The sequence below is a fragment of the Pyxicephalus adspersus genome, chromosome 1 (genome assembly GCF_032062135.1).
Source record: "Pyxicephalus adspersus chromosome 1, UCB_Pads_2.0, whole genome shotgun sequence".
Classification (NCBI taxonomy): Eukaryota; Metazoa; Chordata; class Amphibia; order Anura; family Pyxicephalidae; genus Pyxicephalus; species Pyxicephalus adspersus.
The window spans coordinates 75151728-75175273 of NC_092858.1; the positions used below are offsets into that span (position 1 = coordinate 75151728).

Consider the following 23546-nt stretch of genomic DNA (forward strand, 5'->3'; position numbering starts at 1 on the left):
TTATAATGATGCTTTTAATTATATAAGTTACCAGCACTATTTACCTGTTTACTTTCTGTCCACCAACCCTCCCTTAAGTTTATACTCTGCATTATATTGTAATAGTTAAAACATTTAGTTTACTTTTGCATAGTAAGGGGTTTAAACCCCTGTCAGTTTTTGTGCTGCCAGTGTAATAATGTAGAATTTTCCCCTTACTCCATGTCCAAAAAACACAACAGAAAGTTACAGAAAATCTCCCAAAGTTAAAAGAATTCTCCTCTTAGACATTTATTTCAGGACAGAACATTGATTCACCCTCTCAGTGACAATGGTTATTAGTACAAATAGAGTGGTAACAGTGGTAGAAGGTGTAACCAAATAGGAGTAATTGGGATTACAGGTTATTTTGTGCATGCATTTGCACACAGTTGCAGCTGCAATTTCAGTGGACTGCAATTCAGTTCCTGAATAGGTCAAGTTGTTTCTGGCTGCGTGGTTCATTTTCCTTGTTTTGAGGAAGAACCACATCTCAAACTCAACCTCATTTAGCCGTGGAAACTCTGTGGTTGACAGTATTGTAGATAGCTCCGTCTGGTAGCATCCAGCAGCTGTGGTTGTCAAATGCCAGCCTGGAAGGGGCCTAATGCTTCCCCACTCTTTTGAAACTAAAAAAGAAAAAAATAAACAAATGGAATGTGGTGATTGTGAAATAATGAATGGCTTTAATAATGTTTCCTGGAAAGCGTTAAAGCCTTTATAAGCCTTACATCTGTTATACTGATATATACAAATGCCATCTTTAGATATTTAGAAATATGTGGGGATTTCTTTTTCCCACAGCTTAATCCCAATACACCAACACATATACCTTTGTTAATTTTGATATTATTAACCGTTTTTTTTATAAATTACCAACATACAAGAACCAAACTGTATCTTCTCAATGATTTTGCTGTGGACTCATTTCAGGGTTTGTTGGATATCAAACTCTTTTCAGTTTGTGTAGATTTGCTCTATAAAATATTTGGAAATGCACACATATCTCTGATACGGTTCTAAGGTTTTTTTGGGCCCCCATATATTACACAAGTGTTGAAAAATGAAAAAAAAATAATGATTCTGCAGATGCAAATCTTGGACAAAGGACAAAGCTTGGAGACTTGACAGCAATTTTAGATTAAAAAGTAGATCCTGCTAAAACATAGTCTGTGAAGCATGTGGCGCTCACAAGTTAAAGAGGATGTTGAGTAGTGAGGAATTTAGAAACATAAAACTGATTTGCAATCGGTGCTATCTCTAAATATACATTGAAATATTTACTGATGCAACCATCAGAGCTTGCTATAATTAAGCAGGGTTAATAAAATAAGATTTAGATGTGTAATACCCCTAACATCTTGAGATTTTGTTTTTAATAAGTATACTTAGATTGTAAACCAGAGAATCCTCAATATATAACTGGATAGAGACTCTCAATGACAGCTATCATCATCCAGCATTCTAATTGGCTGAGCTCTACTATACCTGTCATGAAAGGTATATTATAGCTAATTTAAAAATACAAATTTAAACTCAAAATTTCTGAACCCAGTCACATTTTCCTGACTGATCCAACCAATGTTGCATCTGCTCACCCCCAGTCATTAAAATTACTTAAAGGCATCCTGAATCTGATTTTATAGCTGTTATAATTTGATTATGCCTAGTTCTACACTGCATCTCTCTGTGCTCACTGTGGTAAAAAAGCAAAGCTTTGCTTATTCATTTCAGAGGTGCCCCATGATCATTGATGATCTCATGACCATGGTAATGATTAAGAACAATAAGGACATTACAGGGACACGTGTGTCTGGATTTCTTATTTCCTTGTCAACTGGCCCAAGAGCACTATCAAGCTAATATATCCTATTTACAAAAATCACATCTATCCATTTGTGTCAGAAAAAGTACTGTAGATGGATCTCAAAGTTACAAACATTTGTTTTAAACATTCATTATAAGTGAAAGTTTATAATAGATTGCTGGTTTCCCTGTCAAAAAAAGTAGAATTTTAAGTGTTTAAAAAAGAAAAGAAGTTTAAGTTAATTGCTCGACTTTGTCACTCACAGTCAGTTCTACTGTCACAAAATATACATATTGGTTTAGAAGTGTAGCTAAAAAAACATGTTGGTATGCCTCCTAAGAGGCTGACACAGATTGCAATCATTACCCACCATAATTTTGTATGACCCAAATACTCACACTGGATGCTCTGGGCTTGTGGTCAGGGGCAGAGTTCCTGTTAAAGTTCCTGCTCTATAATACATTGTTATGAAATCTGTCACACTACCCCAAGAAATAGTTTTTCCTTTCACAGTTTGAAGCAGTGATCACAGGAAGGGATAAGTATGGTATGCTGTTACTTCATTATGACAGCTGACAATAGGTTCTGCTTCACAGGACTTGAGGGACAATGCAAATGCCTATCTGATCCACCATTTAACCAGCTTCCAAGATCATGTGGCAGCAGTTCACTGATGTGAGGAAGCAGTAACTGTGCTGCAATCATGAGCCCCAACATTACCTTAACCATTTTATTATAGACCAACAATCGGCCTGATTTATGAAAGTTCCCAGATACTGGAGAGCATATATTTTTATCAGTAAAGATGGCTGATCCAGCAAACCTGGAATGGATTTCTTCAAAGTCATTTGCTATTTGCTAGCAAATGTTTTGAATCTTGAACCAGATCCATTCCAGGTTTGCTGGATCACCGAGCTTCACTGTTGATAGTGTATCCTCTCTAGCCTTGGAGAACCTTCATAAATCAGGCCCAAATGTATCAAGTAGAACTGCTCCAAAGGGACAGCTAGTGACATGACTACCGACATGGTAAAGCACTGCGTAATATGTCATCGCTATATTAATACTGGATAATAATTACACAGGTCAACATGTCATTTAGGTTTTGTAGTATTTTCGCATTTCAAATCTGTGTTAAGTTTTTCTCTAGCACGTCTAGTTTTTGTGATGCAGCTAATTAAATAATATGTGAAAATGTTATAAATAGCTTTAACATTACAACATTTAGCAACAGTTTTCTATGTTTAAGGTTAGAGACGGCACTAACTGTGATTGATTTAATTTGTCATTATGGCTAAAATTTGCTTTAATGATCCAGACAGTTTCTGTTACATGTGTGGTTCATTCACAACGAAAGCACAACGTTGCCAAATTACCACAGAACTTAAAAAGATATACAAATTATATGTCAGCTGTCCACTTGATGACCAGGGTAAATCTTGGGCTCCACATGTCATCTTTTTGCATTATTTGCAATCCTTATGGTGTGGAGTGAACAGCGAGACCCTCTAATCGAGTCAACAAAATTGTTCTCAGGTAAAACTAAGCACAGAATTCTATATCCCAGTCTCGATTCTGCTATTAGGCCTGTTCCCCATGATGATTCATTGGCAGTTCTGGTACTGCCACATAATGGACTTGCTTCTGTAGAAGGTGATGAGGAATGCGCTGGAGTTGCAGCCAGTTGCAACCCCGAATCATCTGATCCCGACTATTTGGCCGATGAAGATTCAGAACCAGAGACGTTTACACAAGCTGAGCTGAATGATCTCGTTCGTGATCTAAATCTCTCCAAAGCAGAACTTCTTGCTTCAAGGCTTAAACAGAAGCACTTGCTTGCAAAGGGTATAAATGTAACTCACTACAGAAAACAAAATCATAACCTGACAACGTTCTTCACTAGTGATGGCTCACTGTGCTACGGTCATGATATAAATACACTCTTTGTCACAAGACCATGTTCCATCTGAATGGCGTATCTTCATTGATTCCTCTAAAAGAAGCTTGAAAGCCGTCTTAGTGCATAATAGTAATTCCAAACCATGTTTACCAATTGCCCATTCCATTAACCTAAAGGAGTCCTATGACAACATGAAGTTACTACTTTAAGAAATCCAGTATAAGACACACCAGTGGAACATCTGTGGGGATCTAAAGGTCATTGGCTTGCTGATGGGAATGCAAGGAGGATTCACAAAATATATATGTCAAGCGTGATTGGCTACCAAGAGATACCTATAGGCCCGGAACAAGCAGTGTCAAGTTTTTGGCTTTGGTTGATCCACATAAAAATTTTGTGCCACCTCTCCATATTAAGTTAGGCTTGATGAAGAACTTTGTAGAGGCCATGGGTAAATCAAACTCCATGGGTTTTCAGTACCTTGTTGAGAAGTTTCCAAAAATAAGCACTGCAAAAATGAAGGAAGGGATATTTATAGAGCCGCAGATCAAGTCTGTTTTGTAGGATGATGTTTTCAAACAATCTCTCTTAGCAGCTGAGCTAGAAGCTTGGGATGCATTCAAGTGCCTGTGTGAAAATATCTTGGGCAACCATAAGTCTCTTGCAAACAAGGAAGGAGTCCAGAATCTGCTTGATTCATACCAGAAATTGGGTTGTCACACGTCATTAAAAATACATTTCTTGCACTCACATCTAGAATTCTTCCCGAAACATCTTGGTATGGTGAGTGACAAACAAGGAGATCGTCTTCACCAGGACATTCAGTTAATATTTAATGTACAGCGCTGCATAATATGTTGGTGCTATATAAATCCTGTTTATTAATATTAATATTATTAATAATAATAATAATAATATTAATTATAATAGAGCACCGCTACCAAGGTTTCTGGAATGAAAGTATGATGGCTGACTACTACTGGATGCTGTACGGTGACAATCCAGACAAAGAGTTCACAATAAAAACATACTCTAAGCAGTTCTGAAGAAACAATAGAACTCATACCACAGTGTGCCTTATTTTACTTCACACTGGAGATGTATTAACATTCACTTCAATGGTGCTTACGTAAGTTTTAGTAAAAAAATACATGCACGTACAATGTTAACTATAATAGTATGTGTTAGGGAAGAAACTGAAAACAGATCTGAAATCTGCTTGAAAAACTGATTTAAAAAAGTTTGGTGCTGTGGTTTGTGATGATTATCAAAACTATTTTTTATCAACCTGTGTTATTATTAATATAAAAACTGCTCACCTGAAAGTGGAATTTGTTCTTCAACATACAATCCGAATGTAGCTGGCTGCCAGGAATGAATGAACTCAGGTATGCAAGCATGGGAGTTATGTCTGGGCAATCAGGAAGGCCAAAAACCCTGAACCTGAAATCCCGAACATCATCTGTTCATTCTGCAATAAAGAAACCACCTGCTCACATTTGTAACTTTTTAAATTTAATCTTGTGTGAAGTCTCTACTGCTAACAGAATTTAAGTATGCTCTTGTTATACAAAGTTATATTTGTGTGAATGCATGGAATTTTTCTGTAGTGTATGGTAGTTGCCCTTTAATAAGTATTTTAATGTAATATTAAAATGTATCATTATTATTAATATTAATATTATTATTAATAATATTATTAACAAACTGTATTTATATAGCACCAACAAATTACGCAGCACTGTACAATAATATTATTAGTGGTTGCAAATGAAAGACAGATACAGACTGTGAAACAGGAGGAGGAAAGGACTGTGCCCAGAAGAGCATACATTCTAAGAGGTGGAGAAGCAGCAAATTTGATCCATTATAAAGTGGTTTTTAACAAGTTATTTTTACACACCATAATGACAGAATTCAGAATCAAATTGACATATTGTTCTGTTTTTGCGTTAGTAGAGCTCAACTATTTCAGGGGAAATAGTTGTAGTGGTATTGTGGTTTACGTGTGCTTACAATGCTTATGAATGCAATGCAATGAATGCTTACACTTATTTGCACTTCCATGTAGCTCTTGCAGCATTACATTGTTTTTAATATAATCACTTGCCTTTGACAACACATTTTCCTGCACAAAAAATTACAACTTTCTTTTATGTAAAAACCTTCACAGCTATACCCTGATCCCAGTAAGCCACCTTCCTGCTTAGGTTGTAAGTTTCTTTGCTTATGACATTTTGCTAAAATTAACACTATCAAGTTATATAAATGCTCCAGTTGCTCCAAATCTTTAAAACAACTTATCCGCTGAAGTGCTATGTTAACAAGTTATACCTTTTGTTTGAAATATGACCCATAAAAAATAGCATGTCTCTCAAAGAAGTCTTTCAAAACATAGAATACAAGCACCAGAATGCTGGGAATTAGAGTTCTGGATCTTCTCATGAACAATAGTGAACAATAGGAAATTTACAGCCTGTCTCATGGCCTTTTCTAACAATGAGGTCATAAGACACCTGCTGTAATCAGTTGCAACCAAAACAGATAGAAACTCCTATACAGTTCCCTAATTTTCTTCCATTGTGCAAGTCTCTCTTGTAAGGAAAAATGGTTGTTTCATTTCGTTGCTGATTACACTGATAGTTTTTTTTTCAGTTTTATACATTTTAGTCTTGAGTATCTGAAAAGGCAAATAATAACTAACCTGTCAGCTAAGCATATTAGTTTTTTGTCTACATTACCAGCTTATAATACCTGCATATACTGTAACTACTGGAGTAATTTTTCGTTTGGCTATGGGCCTACAGATTGGGCAATAACTTTACCGTTAACTAAGATAATGAATGAAAATTATTTTTTTATTACAACTTTTCTTTTTCAATTTTCACACATTTGTTTTTTGTATGCAAACCACTAAAAGTAAGGGACAAAATAGATTATTAGGAAGTTTATTGTTGAAAATTATGTCTGCAGCAAAATAAGAGGTATGGGTACAATAGAAGAAGGAGTTATTCAAAGTCTGTTGGTGTTAATAATAAGGGGTCAAATAGGAACATGGTTTATTTAATTTGTATTATTTGCGAAACAACTTTAACTTACATCATATGCATAGCAAATGTGATCCCTTTGATCTGTTATGAAAAAGCAGAATACTTATACATTAGAATTCCTTACTGACATTGCAAACACTGTTCTGCATGTGATAGTATATAGAGGAGCAACTTCTTGGAAAATAGGCAGAGCAAAGGCAGTTTGCAAGCGCTGTTACCCCAAAGAGCAAGTTAGAAACCCCCTGAACTTTTGGGAGATCATTATCCTTTATTTGCAGTCATTCTAAAAACACCTGGGTGAAATTGCATGGAAAAATATATTATATTTATATGTATTACATTACATTATTTTTCATTTTTATGTTTTTTTATTGTTTTGTCATTATTATTTTGATCTCACATACACTTTAGGCCTTTTTTTGGATTACCTTACAAAGCCAAGAATGGGATATATTTGTTTACAACAAATGCAGCAAAGATGTGACATCATCCTAATGAAAAGATTGTTGCAGTTTAAAGGATTATATTGGCAGAGAGATCTGAGATATATGCATAAACGTTAAACATATCAGCTTTGAAAGAACAGGAAAGAAGCAATTTATTTTGAACTTTAGCTCTGATTTTTTTTTCTCTTTGTTCTTTGCAGATCTATTTTTATTAGAACCATTTTTCATGCTTTCATATAGATAAAGGATCCCGGGAGATGTTATAGATCAGGCATCATGTATGGAATAAATATAAGTTGGGAACTAGCCTAACTCTTAAAAAGAAACATTAAAGCAAACCTTTCTAATATTCTGTTAAAGTCTTCTAAAGATGAAGAAAAATTGAATTAATGTCCTTAAAGAGACCCTGTTACTTTATTATTTTTGGGTAAAGGGACAGTGTCTACTGTAAGGACACTTTCCCAGCAAGCAACATGGAACTATCCACTTTTCTTCTTCATCAGTGAATTTACTCTAACAAAGCTCTAAAGGAGTTGGGCTTTCAAGTTTGGGGAACAATGTAATTTTCCCAGTGTGACAGAGCTTGAGCCTGGGTGGCCAACAGTTTTTATTGCAAATGTGGACTCATGTAGTGGGGAGGCAGTGGGGCTCGCAGATGTGTGGGTATAACTTGATGAGAATTTGGTAGATAAATAAAGGGATCTGCTTTTTATGAAGCAGACAACACTGGCATTTATGAAATTTTCTCTGGTTGGGAATCTTTAAAGTTTTTCAATGTCAGTAATTGACTGTAATTATTTTCATTTTTCAGGTATGTTGATTTACTTTGTTTTAACCTGCTGATCCTTGCCAGTAACACACATTCTGCCCTGGAGTAAACAGTACATGCTCAGTACTATGGAAAAGTTATCACACTAGGACAAAATGTGTGCTGAGACATCAGAACACCTCCCCTTTCCATCCTCTCCATAACATCGGGAGATGTCCTGTACAGCAAAGAAAAGCATTTGGAACAAAATTCCTGGCAGGACTGACTGAATCAAACTGATATACAGGTCGTCCCTGAGTTAAGGACATCCGACATACAGACAACTCCTATATAAAAACAGGGCTTCCCTGCTCTTCCCTGCTTGTTTGTGTGCAGGAGGGAGGCTTGATGAAGTGCGGGGGGGGGGTTTATTTTGCTTTGTTTGTGATTAGCTCACAGTGAGGATTTATACAGTAACTGACACCAAACTGCCTAGTAATATGTTGAGACAAATATCTGTCCTAATTGCATTAATTAAAATAATGTACCTGTTCCCACTTACATACAAATTGAACTTAAGAACAAACCTACAGTCCCTATCTCGTATGTAACCAGGGGAATACCTGTACTGCAATACTTGCAATGGAATGTAAGACCCAACAAGGAAAAGATCCAAACTTTCTTTATCCCAATACTTAAGAGCTTTCAGCTGGTTGTACTTTCAGCTTTTCTAGAGGCTGATCTGCTTGAAGCCACCTATGCAAGTAAGGTGGTACCTGGATACCTGGAAGGAACACAGCCATCAACAGTCTCTTATGTACTTTTCACTCTCATGCATGCCCATAAACCTTTCAGTAGTGCTGTCCTCGCAGAAAAAAACAGTTAAGGTCAAATTAGTCAGGATTAAGCTTTAGGCGTTTTTCAGAATGCTGGTTTAAAAGGCAAATTCAAGAACCTGGGATGGTCTCTTGGATAATAGCATCTTTTCATTTTTGAAATCACTCACATCCAAGAGGTTTTGGGGCTAGAAGAAGGTAAGTAAATCCTCCCTCTTCTGTAACTTGACGAAGTCACTTTGTATTCTCTTTACAGCATGATGTTGGCTTCCTAAAGGGAAGCTACCAGGCCTTTAAACATGAACCAATTTAAATGTTTCTTATTGAAAGAGTAACACCCTCAAAGGGGTAATTTTCACAGACTGGAAGAAATGTATTGCTAGGAAATGTTAAAAAGAGTATTATTTACCCATTTAGTTATTTAAAAAACATACCAGCTTTTAAGTATACATTATTCCTGGTAAATACACACTTTGGGAAATTGAGCGATTATAATTCCCACAGCAGTGTTGACAGCTGTGGTCAGCTGACTGTGGATTGTTCCCTATAATCATACCATGACAACAAAAACTATATGAAGATCCCCAATATGACATAAAAAAATGAAAGCATAACTTGGGTAAACAGATAATGGATATTATCTATAAAGTGTGCTGAGCCCCACATTATCAATAATATAGTTTTATTATACTGGAAAACTCTGCAGCTGAGGGTATGTTGGTTGTCTTTGCATGGTCATTAACCCCTGTACTATCCTATTATTTGTGGTAACACACCCACACACATTGGTCACACTGCGAGTTGGGATTTTCAGGGGGTAAACTCAGTAACTCAGTGTGAGCTTGAGGCATTAAATCAGATTTAGAGGAAACAAATGACAAATGAGAAAAAAATCTAACCTGGATGTGAAATAGAACACAAACCCAGACAGCTGTAGTATAACATGTTAAGCTTTTACTACATGGTCTTAGCAAATGTTTTCAAGACAGGCCATGAATAATTCTGCTCTTTGTATTTTTAGAGTGCCTTTACAGTATGGTATTCTAAATGTACACTTCAAAATACACCTCAAAAAATAAGATGGCATGGTAAAATTAGGGTCTGTAAGTACATTACATGGCTGCATGATGCATATATAGTGAAAGTAGTAGACTACAGGCTAAATAGATCTTGTTGTGCTCTTCCACTTTCTGATCACATCTGTGCACTCTCCAAACATTTATTCACACCTAGCATTAATTTAAAAGTGATACAGGAAGATCTCTCATCATTTGCAAAAGGTGGGGGGGGGGGGGAGACATCCTTTCCTGCTGGAATCACAAACTGCTGGAATCCGTCATGCATTTACCTCCAATTTGGCAGACATTCAGCCCACATACAGATTCAGCACACGCAAGATGGAGATGGAGGAACAATTTCTTTTATAATGAAGAAAACAGACTGGGTGATTACCTAGTTTCTAACATGTAAAAAACTTCTATGTGCAATATTGGGGACTGTAGACTCACCCAAATGCTTGTTATAAACTGGAATGTAACCTGTAAATTACTTGACTATGCCAACTACACACATTTATGGTATGTGGACTATTATGTATGGCCATTAGTCAGGGTCAGGGTTCACAGTTATTGCCTGTTATTACACAAACTTTTTTAAATGTATCTAGTTATCCATCTTACTTTTAAAGCAGAACTAAACCTTTAAAATACAAAAATTTAATTTACTAACAGCCCTGGGAACTTGGCATATAATGGCACCTTACGCATGTGCAGCTTAATGTACTCAATGAACCATAATAAGGCAGCTAAGTGTGTTTTATTGCAGAAGGGACATTCTGCCTGCTCACAGTCTTGATTTGTGGAGTTATAGTTCCGCTTTAATTCTTAAACATAAATTTCTATTGCTGTCTTGTCACTTCATTAAGGAACTCGGAGTAAAGAAAGTAAGCCCTGTGTAAGCTATGAGCGGCTGAATTTAAAAGTTCACTTAGGACTATAGACATTTCCTAACCCCAAGTGTCAGCAATAGGGCAATCACTAGGACTGTCATACAAAGTGAGCCTAATGCTCAACCATACCTGTAACCATACCTGTAATTACCTGATATTCTATATAATTCTTTTGACTAAAAATAGAAGCATGAAAGTGAAGAAAAGGTAAGTAAGGGATGGGAAGGCAATTAGTGAAAATCTGTTGTGTTTTCCTGCATGAGCATTTATTAGTTTTCAAGAAACACTTATGCACTAAAGCAACACAGCTGACGCACGTGTGTTGCAAAGAACTACTATGTATTGTATTGTGCTGCAACTAAATTTTGTACATATCATAATATTCATTATTGTTAAATGTTACCTTTACTAAAAGCAATGACATATTAAATGTTGTTAGATGGCATATCTTTCACAGAAAAGGTTAAAACTTTCATATCATTTCATTTGTCTCTTTACACAGATTGTTTTGACATGCAGATTTTGTTGATGGTAACTTTTATTATTATTATGGTGACTTTTATCCTTAGGTGACTTTAATCTTATGTTTATTCCAGATTTACATTGTGAACAGAGGAACACTGAAAAAATGTCATTAAACATTCTCAATCTTTATTCTTTTAAAGCATTTAGCAGCAGCTATACCCTAATATATTATATTATTAAAAACTATAATTTGATTATTGTATTTATTTATTTATTTATTTGATAATATTTATATTATCTTTTTTGATGACCTTGTTAAAAACAAATACCCAAAGAGTAATATAGCAACATACATTAGTATAACAATTGCACTATTTAGATCATTTAAAGGAACAGTAAGTTGGAAAGTCTTTCACCATATTGTATGATTTCAGTGTTTGATGCTATTCTCTTTCCAGATGATTGTGGGAGCCTGGGGGTTAATTGTAATAACACTCACATATATTTGCAGCCCACTCCTCCCAATGTAAAGTCTTGTCACAACCCACCAAGCTCATACTCTGTCATCAATGACTGCAAGGGCAGACTGGCTGGAATTTCACTACAGCCAAGTGATGCATGCAGCTGCTGAAGGCAGGAAAAAGGCAGAGCTTACACCCAACAAAAGGCAAGCCAGAGAGGAGAACTGCTTCACATTGCTTGTGCTGCTGCTGTTACACCAACATCACAGATGGAGTAACTGGTAGGGAACAGCAAGTCAGAGCAGGGCTAATAATAGTGAATGAAATAAGACACACCAGTAAGCAGAACAGATCTTCTGGTACCCATCATCTTAGAAGGAGACTTCCAGGAGGTGGACTGAACTCCAACATGTTGCTGCTACTTTGGATAACTGTATGTGCATATTTCACTCCTGCTGCAAGTAGGTTTGCAGAGTTTTCAAGGTAAGTGTAAATAAATAATGAATATTTAAACAATTGTGTCATACCTAATAATAAAGAACCATTATTGTTTCTCTGAAACAGATAGATATGTAGCAGATAATGCACTTACAAAAATCTTTATGGAGGAGCAAAGTTCAAGTCATATACTTTTATTTATGTTTAGGTGGGGCACAGCTTACCTTTGCAAAGGTGCACTCCACCAAAATGTTGGTTAATAAATAAAAGTACTTTGTGATTTTAGCTTTGCTCCTCCAAAATAATTCTTGTGACTGCTACATATATATGTATACATTTTAGTGAACTACTCAGGTTTATAGATTCTGATCTCTAGATTGCATATTTTGTATGTGTGTGTATTTGGACAGATCCACTCTTTGCACCTTATAAAGCCATTTATATATATATATATATATCTATATATATATATATATATATATATATATTATACATAAAAAAGGATTGTATATATGTGCAAATCTGCTTAAATTCAGTGAATTAGTTGCATATTTTTTCTCATTCATCTAGTTTTTAGATCTGTGATGTTTTACAGTTTCTTAAATTCAAAACATTTTATTCTATATTTTGCCCCATCAACATTACACACAATGAAACTTTTTTGATAGTTTTATGATTTGTTAATGTATTGGATTGCATATTTAAATGAATATAAGTGGGTATTTAGCAGAAGGATTTCCAGCCTAGAGTAAACACTCTGGGTTGTGTTAAGCTATGCTGCAGGTCTGGCTCTTGTCATTATAAGTGATGTTTTGTGTGTGTGACATGTCTGCTCTATGCCAAGGTACTTGCTGGGCTCTGGGCAGGATTAAATGGAAGTTTTGTAAGCACTAGACAATTAAGTGGCTGCAGGAAATGAGCAGTAGACAAATGCTGTATGCTATTACATGCACTGGAAGTAAGAGTTGATTGGATGAATAAGTAGCACGTTTTTTCACCACTATAATTGCTGCATATTTGTTTATAAATCACACGTTCGTTATTTTCACAGGGGGAAGGGGGGGAGCAGGTGCAAACGGATGCAGAGACCCAAATAATAATTTCTACCAGATGTTCATAAATTGAAAGCCAACACAAGTATGTTCCAGGAATACTGCTGCCCTGAAAAGCAGGAGTATGAACTCTGTTTTTCACATGTTGCATGCAATCTTCCCCTGAAGCTGGAACAACTACTGTAATAACAATTTTCTTGAGGTCCATAGAGAAAAAAAAATCAAATGTCGGTCACAATATAGTCAAGGCATACGTTTCTTAAAAAAAATTATTGTGTAAACGCTGATAACCCTGGCTATTGGCATATTTCACCAATTCAAGCATAAGTTGGTTTTTGTATGGGCGAACCAATGAATGATAATAGATATCTTTTCTTTGTAAAGTTCTAATTCTTAAAGAGGAACTAAACTGAAAAGTGCCTAAAACAAAAAAATACACTTACCTTCAATCCTGCAGGGCAGTCCGATCAATCCGGAGGTGTCTTCCATCGAGTCCCGCGTCATCCCAGCATCTGTCCCTGAGCCATCTTCGCCTCTTCTTCCGGGTTATTCTTCCTACATCACCTGAGCCAAGCGCGAGATCGGGTGACGTAGGTTGGAAAAAAAACTTGCCAATCTCACTGCGCATGCTCCAATTAGGGGGCGATGCTGAACTTTTTTAAAAAAAACAATGGGTGTTGCACTTAAAAAAAAAACAAGAATTTTTACCTTACATAAAAGGGTTGTCTACCCTTTTATGTAAAGTGAAATTTCTGAGTTTAGGTATGCTTTAAGTCATCGGTTCCTTTTCTGTATATAGTGGGCAAGGTTAAACATGTCTGATAGCCAGAGTATTCAAGCTGAACTTTCTGAAATAAAAAAAAAAATATTCTTGCAGTAAGGCTACCCCTGTAATGAGAGGGTTAATGTTCATTTGGATCTAGAGGGAACAAAATAATGACTTTTACTATCCTTCTACCTTGCACTTCCCCAGAGGATGATGACCAACTGTCCTCAATTACAATGTAAAACTATTTGTCCTATATTGTAGGGGGAAATATCAGTGCCCCGCATTCGCCACATGGAGCATCTTACAGGGGATGCTGCAGGGGACTGGTTTTACAGAGGGGGAACCTGTGGGAACAAGGTAATAAGGTAAGTATAAGTGTATCTTTACATCCCCCTAGACCTAAATGAGCATTTAACACTTACGCTTTATTTTTTGTTATTGTCCAGCCAGTTTTAGAGTTGTGAAATAGTCATGATTTGCTTAGGGAGTGCAGACATTAATAAAAACATTACATAAGTCACTCTTCCCTATCCTTTTATTACCATCCAAAGATATATACAAAGTTTTGGATGGAGTAGGGATATAAGGTTGACTGTATGCAGGTGTAACAAAAACAGTTGGGTTTTGGGCTAACTCTTGAGTAATAGGTAGCTAGTAAGTAGTAATACATTTCCAGGCATTGTCAACTAGTTATTTATGATGGTATGCACCTAATGTTTCTCCTAAATTTATTTACAATAGTATAACCTGATTATGAGCCCTTCATAGCAGTGGTAAAGATACAAGCCCTAGCAGAATATGAATTTTGAGATCACAGTATTGAATGGCAATGTTTTGTAACTGTGGTACCTGCTGTGTTTTACATTAATAGCAAAGATACATTTGCTTCCCTTGTATATAACACTTGAAATTGTCTTGTTCCAATACTTTTCCTATATTAGGGTGGATGTTTGCTTTGAAAGCCTAAATCATATCTGAATCTTAAAACCAAAATGTATTATCTTGTAGCTTACCAGCCCTTAGATATGATTCATGCATTAGTTTTCCCATTTTTAAAGATTTATTCCCATTATTTTCACTGGCCAGAGCCGTGGACCACATCCCCCGTACGGATCGCAGGCTCAGGAAAGTGGGTGGGTTGTGTCTCAGGACCTGCGATGGGAGAGTGGGAGGGTTCTGGCATTATGAGGTCACTAAAGAGGAAGTTTCTTCCCCTTTGAGTGACACCAGTTTCCATGCGCATTTGCGATCCCGAGCTGGTAAATTTAGTGGTCTGCCGGTGCGAAAAGGTTGGCAACCACTGCCCTAGACTGCTATACTGATTATTACCAACACCTCCCCCTCTTTTTATCACAAATACATAGGGTTGTGTAGTTCATGTAAGGTAACATTGTTTCAAGTTTAGTACAAAGGACCAAGGATACCCCATTTCTTTTTAAGCAGAATTTACCTTTAATCCCACAGATCCCTCGATCACGTTGGACCATTCCTCGATCAGGTCCTGTGTCGTCCCGGAGATCTTCTCTGCGTCGGGCGCTGTTATCTTCCGTCTTTTCTTCCTTTCTTCCTTCTTCTGGCTACGTCACCCAATCTTTCACCGGGCATGTTCTAATTCTGGTGATGTAGCCCACTGGGGAAAAAAAAGACGATCCCACTGCACATGCGTGGGATCAGCATCTCTTTCCCCTTAATGAAGGAAAATGCCCCTTCTTCACAGAAGGAGCAGCCAGGAGCCTCCCGGGATGTGTGACGTAGATACCCCGGGGTATTTCTGGGCAAAAGGGTGTTACAAAAGAATATTTTTACTTTATATAAAAGGGTTGTCTACCCTTTATGTAAAGTAAAAACCTTGAGTTTAGGTCTGCTTTAGGATCAGCAGGTATTTGTTTTGTATGTGCAGAATAAAGCCTTAAAAAAACAGCCAAGACATGGCTGAGATGGCTCACACTAAGAACTGGTGAGCTGCAATATATTAAATTTTACTTTTGAGGTTTAGGACTACTTTAAACTTAAATTTTACCCAAATGTTTTTATTAGGTAGGCATTAGTGGGCTGAGTGGGCATTAGTTGTCAGCTTCAAACAAATTCTGCAGATTTCAGGGGCAGCAGACCTTTGTAGTAGTTTGCCTCTTGCCTAATGATATGACATTGAAAATATATCTGAGAAGTGCTGCGAGATGTTGCTGTTTAACATTACAAAGGTCTGTGTCAATAGGCTTTTGTTTGTCTCAAGTGGAATTTGTACTTCTATACAAATCTATGCTGCTGCTTGTAGCAGGTTAAGTGCAGGTCACAAGAAGGATAGCTGCAGGTCAAAAACTTTTCAATTACTTCTACATGATCTCAGAAGCAAATTGACGTCAGAAGCCTAAAGGAAGACCACACAGATTCTAACACAGACAATTTTCCAAATGTGAGCCTGAGATGTCACTAAGTATTCTGGATTTTGCAGTGGTATATATCCACTGGGATGATATTACAGATCTCGCCTGTGAACATGACATCACTAGTTACATCATCCAGCTACATAATCTGCATTCCTTAGAGAGAAGAGCTTCTGCATCTCTGTATTCCACTGGATAATGATTCCTCCGATTCTAAGATTTTATGAACCGATTTTCATTTTAGACTAAAAGATAATGTGAATTGATAAATCATTACATATTGCCACATTGTCAGAAAAAAAGCCTTAATACATAAATACCAGCATTGTACACAAATAAGCAGAACAGCCTTAGGTCTTTTAAAACACAACAGCTGGACTAAGCTGTCACATTTCATAGTGGACATCATTCTATGATCATATTACTGTCAAAATAGCTTACATGTACTAACGTGATCATGTCACCAGGCCACATCACTCAACCATGTCAGAGGAGGAAGAAAATACACAAGATACCTTGTAAAGATTCAGACATCTGATTCTAATCTGTTTGCTTCCCATTAGATGTACATAGTTTGAATAAAAATCTAACATACAAACACATATGTCAAAATAAGTAAACCTGGAGCGACCTCCCTGGGTATAACTCATGTTTCTTTTTTATATTATATTTGCAAGGCTCATATTCAGTATTTTAGTATTGTGGTATAAATGCTATGGTACACACTTTGTGTTTTGAAAAAACTATTTATTGTCAAGAAACTCAGTCTGCTATACAAATATACAATCCATATCTGCACACTTGTATGTAGACAAAGGAATAAACATAACATCTGATGTAAATCTGAATTCTCTTGCACAACTTAAGAAATAACTCAATTTATCTCTATAAACATACTACATAGTGCTCGGGTATCTTCCTGTCTGGCAGTAAAATAACTTATCCTTAACACTTAACACATCCTACATACCAAAAATATGCAGTTAGGTCAACTGGCTTCCCCTCAAAATTGTCCATAGACTGTTGTAATGACATACTGTATGACGTTAGATTGTGAGCCTCCTTGAGGGACAGCTAGTGACAAGACTATGGACTTTGTATAGTGCTGAATATTATGTTGGCCTTATATAAATGCAAGGAAAAATAATACCAGAATTTTTTTTTTTTTCTAAAGTTAACATGCAGTTAATTCATGATGAATAAAAGCATATTAGGCATAGCTAACAAGCATCTAAATGACATAACTGATGAAAATGTAGTGCTACTTACACTGGCTGCAATTAAAAGTGCAACTCTTGGTAAAGTGAAACCAGAGTTCACTTTAAAATTTGCAGCCAGTCGGGGTTTTATTAGCAAAAGGGACAGGTGATGTAGACAACTGAAAAAAAACATACTTACATGCCTGATCGCTCCCCTAAAATGCTAAAATCGCAGGTTGCTGCCTATGTGGACGTTTCTTTGTCCCAGCCCAGCCAATCAAGATCTAAACAAGTAATAGAAAAAGGAAGAAGATGGCCGCGCCCATGACAGAGGAAGGCTCAAGAAATTGTATGTTCAATCTAAATTTAAATTATGGGTTCTTAGACTAGATTTTGAAAGTTTTAAGGTTTGCTATATTTTAAGGAATGTCTAGGAATGGTGATTGTTCCTAAAAGATACTCTGAAAATATCAGTACACTTATTCTGATTTGTCACATTAGGATGTGTCTATACATTCCTCTACTGTGGACTAGATGTTCTTTATATCTGGAGTGTGAAATCCTCAAAGGCACTGCTGACGTGATTTGAACAGATTTGATGTTGTCACTAAGCTATATTATCATTGCCTGTGTTTGTGGCTTTATATATTTGGCAGAGTTAAGGTGCGTACACACTTCCAATTTTTATCGTTCCAATCGAACGACGAACGATCGATTGGGCAAAAAATCGTTCGTAAAAAAGTAACCAACGACGCTGACGAACGAGGAAAATTGTTGGAAACGAACGACCGGACCGGCGGATCGGATTGGGCGACGATCGTTGAACATCGTTCGTGTGTACGGTCGTTCATTGATCGTCCATGTTCAGAGCATGCGTGATGAACGAACGTCCGTTCACTTTCCTGTCGTGCACATAGTTCCTCTATCGCTTAAACGATCGTATCTATTGTGTGTACAATATCTACGAACGATCGTGTCGTTACCTCTATGTGCAGGATCGGTGCTATACGATCGTTCATATATATCCTGCAGGAACGTTCGTCGTTCGTTTTCCGACTATAATGATTGGAAGTGTGTACGTAGCTTTAGTGACATAAGTTGCAATTTCTATCTTAAAAAAAAGGGAACAGCAGCTAGAAGACAATTGAACCCAATAGGCTTTTATCATTTGTGACAGTCATCTCAGATAACACCTAATTACCTGTGATTTGGTTATAAACTAACAGACTGTAACTGCATTTGAGAGCAGGTTATCAGAGTACTAAGTTTATTTACTTTAGTAACAGACTTTGGTAATAGTCCTTTGTTATTATTGCAGAGTGATGAGTACATTTATAAAATTGCTATGCTTTTTATGTTGTAGAACAGCTGTTCATGGTGTATGTCTCACATTACAAAGAGGTGATGGCAACAATGGTATGCATAAGTACCTGTTGTAAACACTCAGTACAGTAGACAAGTCAATAAAACCCTTTTATCGTTTCTTAGATCTTCAAGAATTTGTTCTGAGGTTATACTTTTTAATATAATAACATATTGTATAACAAATTAGTTTGTCTTTCAACACATACGTTTGTGGTTCTTATCCCAACATTTTCTTAAGTAACAGTGTTTGCATAGTGAGGTTGATTGTAGGTGTTCAGCAGTTAAATTGTTCTTCTTTTATTTATTTAAGGAATTCTGAGTTCCTCACCAAATGAAATTAGAATTCTATTAGATCACCAGGGTGATATAAGTAATTCTGAACAGCACAATTCAATGCAAACAGGCTCTGATTGTTTAGCAGACAGACCCCATGCTTTTCCAACTCACTGAAATCAAACATTTGTGATTGATCTGATTAGTTTTCAAACCAGAACCAGAAGTTTAATGCCATTTTTGCTTTATGAGAAGTATAGCTCAAATGGCTTAAATGAAAGTTAAAATGCTTTTTCATTTAGCATGCATTTTTAACTATTTTCTGTTTTAACATTACAATTACTGTGTATGTGTATAAAATATCAACAGCATAGATATTCTTTTTTTTTAAATTATTTTCCCTTCATTTCGAAAGCCATATTTTATTCATCCATCATTGGGATGAATAAAATATATCTTTTCCATATAATAATGGAGATTTGTACACACATACACAAGAAAAGCAGTGCCAAATCTCCAATCTTTTGGTAAAGATGCTTGAAAGAGTGGGAACAGATACAGTATGTATATGATTTGGAGGGGAGGTTGTTGTAATCCTCTGCAGGTAATTTTGTTATCCAAACTACAGCAGCACTTCAAGATCAAAACCCCCCACTCATTATTTGTTGCTTAGTATATTCACAGTCTATGCAGGTTAGGGGAGCTTAATTTACTTCTACTCTCCACTTTCCTCTTCAGTCTTAGAACTGTTTTGTGTGTAATTAGAAGAGGCTAATATCAAGACCAATTCATGTACTTTAATGATTTTTACATTTTTTCACAACTGGATCCTAATGAGTTTGTCTTTAAAAACAAACCAAAAAAATTTGTATAATCCACTTTTGCAAAGGAAACTTGATAGATTTATTTGGCATTCACATATATTAACAGCAATGAACGTACAGCTCTTTTTAATATATTTGCCTGGAATTTAGCTTTGAGCCATCATGCCTGGACACATTTCCATTAAAAATATTAAATAGAGTATATTTAAAACAGTTGGGAATAGAAATTATTCTCTGTTATTATCACACCACATTTATAAAAAAAAAAAAAAAAAAAAATGGGAGCAGATTTTGCCTAACCTATAGTCCTAGCTGTGAATAAAATTTTAGAAATAGTATATAGCCTATTGACCTTTATTGTGGCTACTGTGGTGGTAATATGCATTGAATATGGTAAACAGGGCTAGAAGTAAAAGCTAATGGCTAGTTCTTAAAACCCGGGTTGAGGAACATCCATTCTCTACTCTCTCTGTGATGAATGAACCTGGAAGTGCTAAGTACTAATAGGGCCCGGACACCGTTTGTGTTTATTCATCTCGATTGGCTTAATATCTCCTTGTGATAGCTTTGAAAATGGTAAAAGGTGTTTAATAATATGATATATTAATAATACAAAAATTGTAAAATATTTTCAAAGCCTCATCCCCAAGTACAGGCACAAACATGCTTGCAGAACTTGCACAAACATGTAAATGGAGCACATATTAGGTGTTGCCACACATTCTAGATTTAGTAGATTATTTCTTGGTTTCAAATTTACAGTTGACTCTAAATTGATGAGCTTACACCTAAAGCAACACTTATGTAAATTTTGGGGTATTGTATTTTGTCTGAATTCTCCCATGATAGGCATCAGTCTTGGAGAGCTTTATAAAATTAGACCTGACATATTAGTGTTTTTCTGGATTGACCACATTTGCATGCAGAACACCCTAGGATTGTCACGTTGGGAGAGACAGGGCCACTAGGGGGGCTACCGCTTGCACAGAAATGGTGTGAGCCCTGAGAAGGGCCAAGGCGCAGAGTCTAACCAGTAACCAGGTCTTCTCCAGAGCCTCAAGTGGTGAGGATGTTGCGCTGCTGGTTACTGCCAGGCTGCCATCCTTGGGCACACCAGGGTGGGCAGGAATATATACGGTACCAAATCACTAACAGAAGAATTGTCAAGGAAGGCCGGGGTCCATGCAGGTAGCGAACAAGAGGGGTCAGGTTACAAGCCAGTGATCAAATATCAGGGATGCAGAAAATAGACACCAGTGACACAGGGGCCACTGCAGACAGAGGGAACACAGGGGACACTGGAAACTACAGAAGGCACAAATGACACGAGAGACACAGGGATTACTGCAGACACAGAGGAACACTTGAACAGAACAAGGGAACAGGCAGGGAAACACCAGACAGGGCAATAAGGGGTTAACACAGGAGCTGGAAAGGGAGAGCACTGAATTAAACAGCAACTGTAAAGGAAGTGCTCAGCAGAGCTAGGGGGCTCGGCACTAGTTGAGACACGTTGCATAAACGCGGAGTGCTGGGTCTGAGCTAGCTAAATGGCCAGAGATGATTAAAAGACTATTTCCTGATTGGCCATCGGGGTGGTCGAAACTAATAAAACTTGGGAGAGCAGGCGTCCCTTGGGTCAAAACTGGCTGCATGCGCCTGCACTTTAAAGAGGAAGAGGTAAATGTGACAAGGATATGCTAACTTCTGTTAATCTTTTCATAAAAATCCATTTAAGGGTGGGAATAACATATTTTCATTTCATATTTGCAGTTTATGGATTGAAAACTAAAAACTGACCTGTATTACCATTTTTTTTACATTTTTATGGGACACTGTGTTTTAGTATAGGGAAAATAATTCCTTGTTTTCAACATCTGTTCAGCAATGCCTGGTATACATCAAGAAGAGATAATAAAAATATGCATTGACTTCTTTCCTCTCTTCTTTTCAGCTCCCCTAAAAGAGGGCTTAGCAAAACATGCTTTTTGTATATCAACACTTTAGTGATTTGTGGGAATCCAGATGTCCAATGAAAATATAATCATCACAAAACGTACTTTTTTTTACTACAAATCTGCTGATTTCAAGGCATTAACAAATTATTAAGAAGTAACCGAACACTTTAACACCACTCTAACCTTTTCCTGCATAATCCTTCCACTGATCATATATTGTTTCCTCATGGCGACTTTAAAAGATAAGAGAACTGCAAAAGCCCTGAAGGACAGCTTGGTGATTTCATTATATTAACTTGGGAATTCTCAGTTCCATTTGTTAATTTATTTTTTCTATGCATCCATTTATAGTGTAAATGCAGTTGTTTTGCTTTAAAACTTCCTGTCTCCAAACAAAAACATCAGTAACTTTTTCTAGCATGTTATTTTGGTTAGTAGACCATTAGGAGAGTGAATCAGTCTTTGTCGAAGTATATATAGGCTAAAGCTTGTGGTAAATAGGGGCACATTAATCAATAATATGCCTATGCGGCAAAAACGAAGGAGGCTCCCACTCCATTCACAATTTTTCATGACAGGATGGAAGTAGGCATAATATTTTAAGTGTTGTCAAGTATTATATAACAAAATGACAACAAGTTTGTCTCTTGCTTCATCAGTTGTGTGCCAGTGTCCTACACCAGACTGGTATGTGAATTTAATACGAAACAATTGATCTTTGGGACAATGATCAAGTCCTAGTAATTTTTTTTGGTCTGGTTCTGGTTTGGAACATGCTTTAAAATGGAAAAAAAAATTCTAGCAATAAAAATGGCGACCAGGTGGGTCCTTTATTGCAGAAGGAACCTTGAAATAAACTTACTTTCTTGACTGCTATTTCTTAATTACATTCACCTGTGCCCATTCTGTCGTGGGCACCACCGCCTTCTTTATTCTCCTCCTACTGGTTTCAATCTTCAGCCATCCTTATTGGCCAAGCTGGGATGACATGCACCCAGGAGTTCATTCTGTCCTGGGGATTAGCCTATGAGTAGCTTAAGCAATGAATTTAAACCATGCATTTGGCCAAGTAAAGGCACAAACTATGTTATTTAAATATTAAATCCTATTAAGTAGGTTTATAATTTTGTATATATGCAGTTTTTCTCTCTCTATAGTGATAGGTGTAAAACTTGAAAGCAATTCAGATTACAGTTTTGAATTTGAAAGGATTGAAATCTTTGACTTGTAGTCAAGCAGACACTGTGAAATGGGATCAATTAAAGGTTTTCCTTTAGCTGGAGCAGGGGTAGGCAAACTTCGGCCTTTAGGCCAGGTACGGCCCAGCCAGTAGTCTGTTCCGGCCTAATGCCCCCCTGGTCGATCTGGCCTAATCCTGGCTGGCAGGGGTCGGCAACTCCCCGCTCTTGAGCCTCCTTGTTATGCTTCTGTTCCCTATTTACCGCGGCCGGCGTTAACACTTCCGCTGCCGTGGTAAGGGGACATTAGCTCCCCTGCGTATGCATTGCGGAGAAGAGGTATTTTCCTTCAGGGGTGTTCGTGGTGGGGGGTGGAGCCATCTGTGCCTTCTTGACCTCCTAAAATGGCCTAGTAGCCAAAAAAGTT

At 36.9% G+C, this 23546-nt stretch overlaps 1 protein-coding gene across 1 annotated transcript in view; it reads left to right on the forward strand.

Moving 5' to 3' along the window:
• The first annotated feature begins 11843 nt into the window (after nucleotides 1–11843).
• The window catches only part of EGFL6 (EGF like domain multiple 6), a 39167-nt gene continuing 27464 nt past the window's right edge, over nucleotides 11844–23546 (forward strand). Inside the window, exon 1 of the mRNA XM_072414458.1 lies at nucleotides 11844–12162. Coding sequence (XP_072270559.1) covers nucleotides 12089–12162 — 74 coding nt within the window. The 5' untranslated portion in view covers nucleotides 11844–12088. The remainder of the gene's footprint in view (nucleotides 12163–23546) is intronic.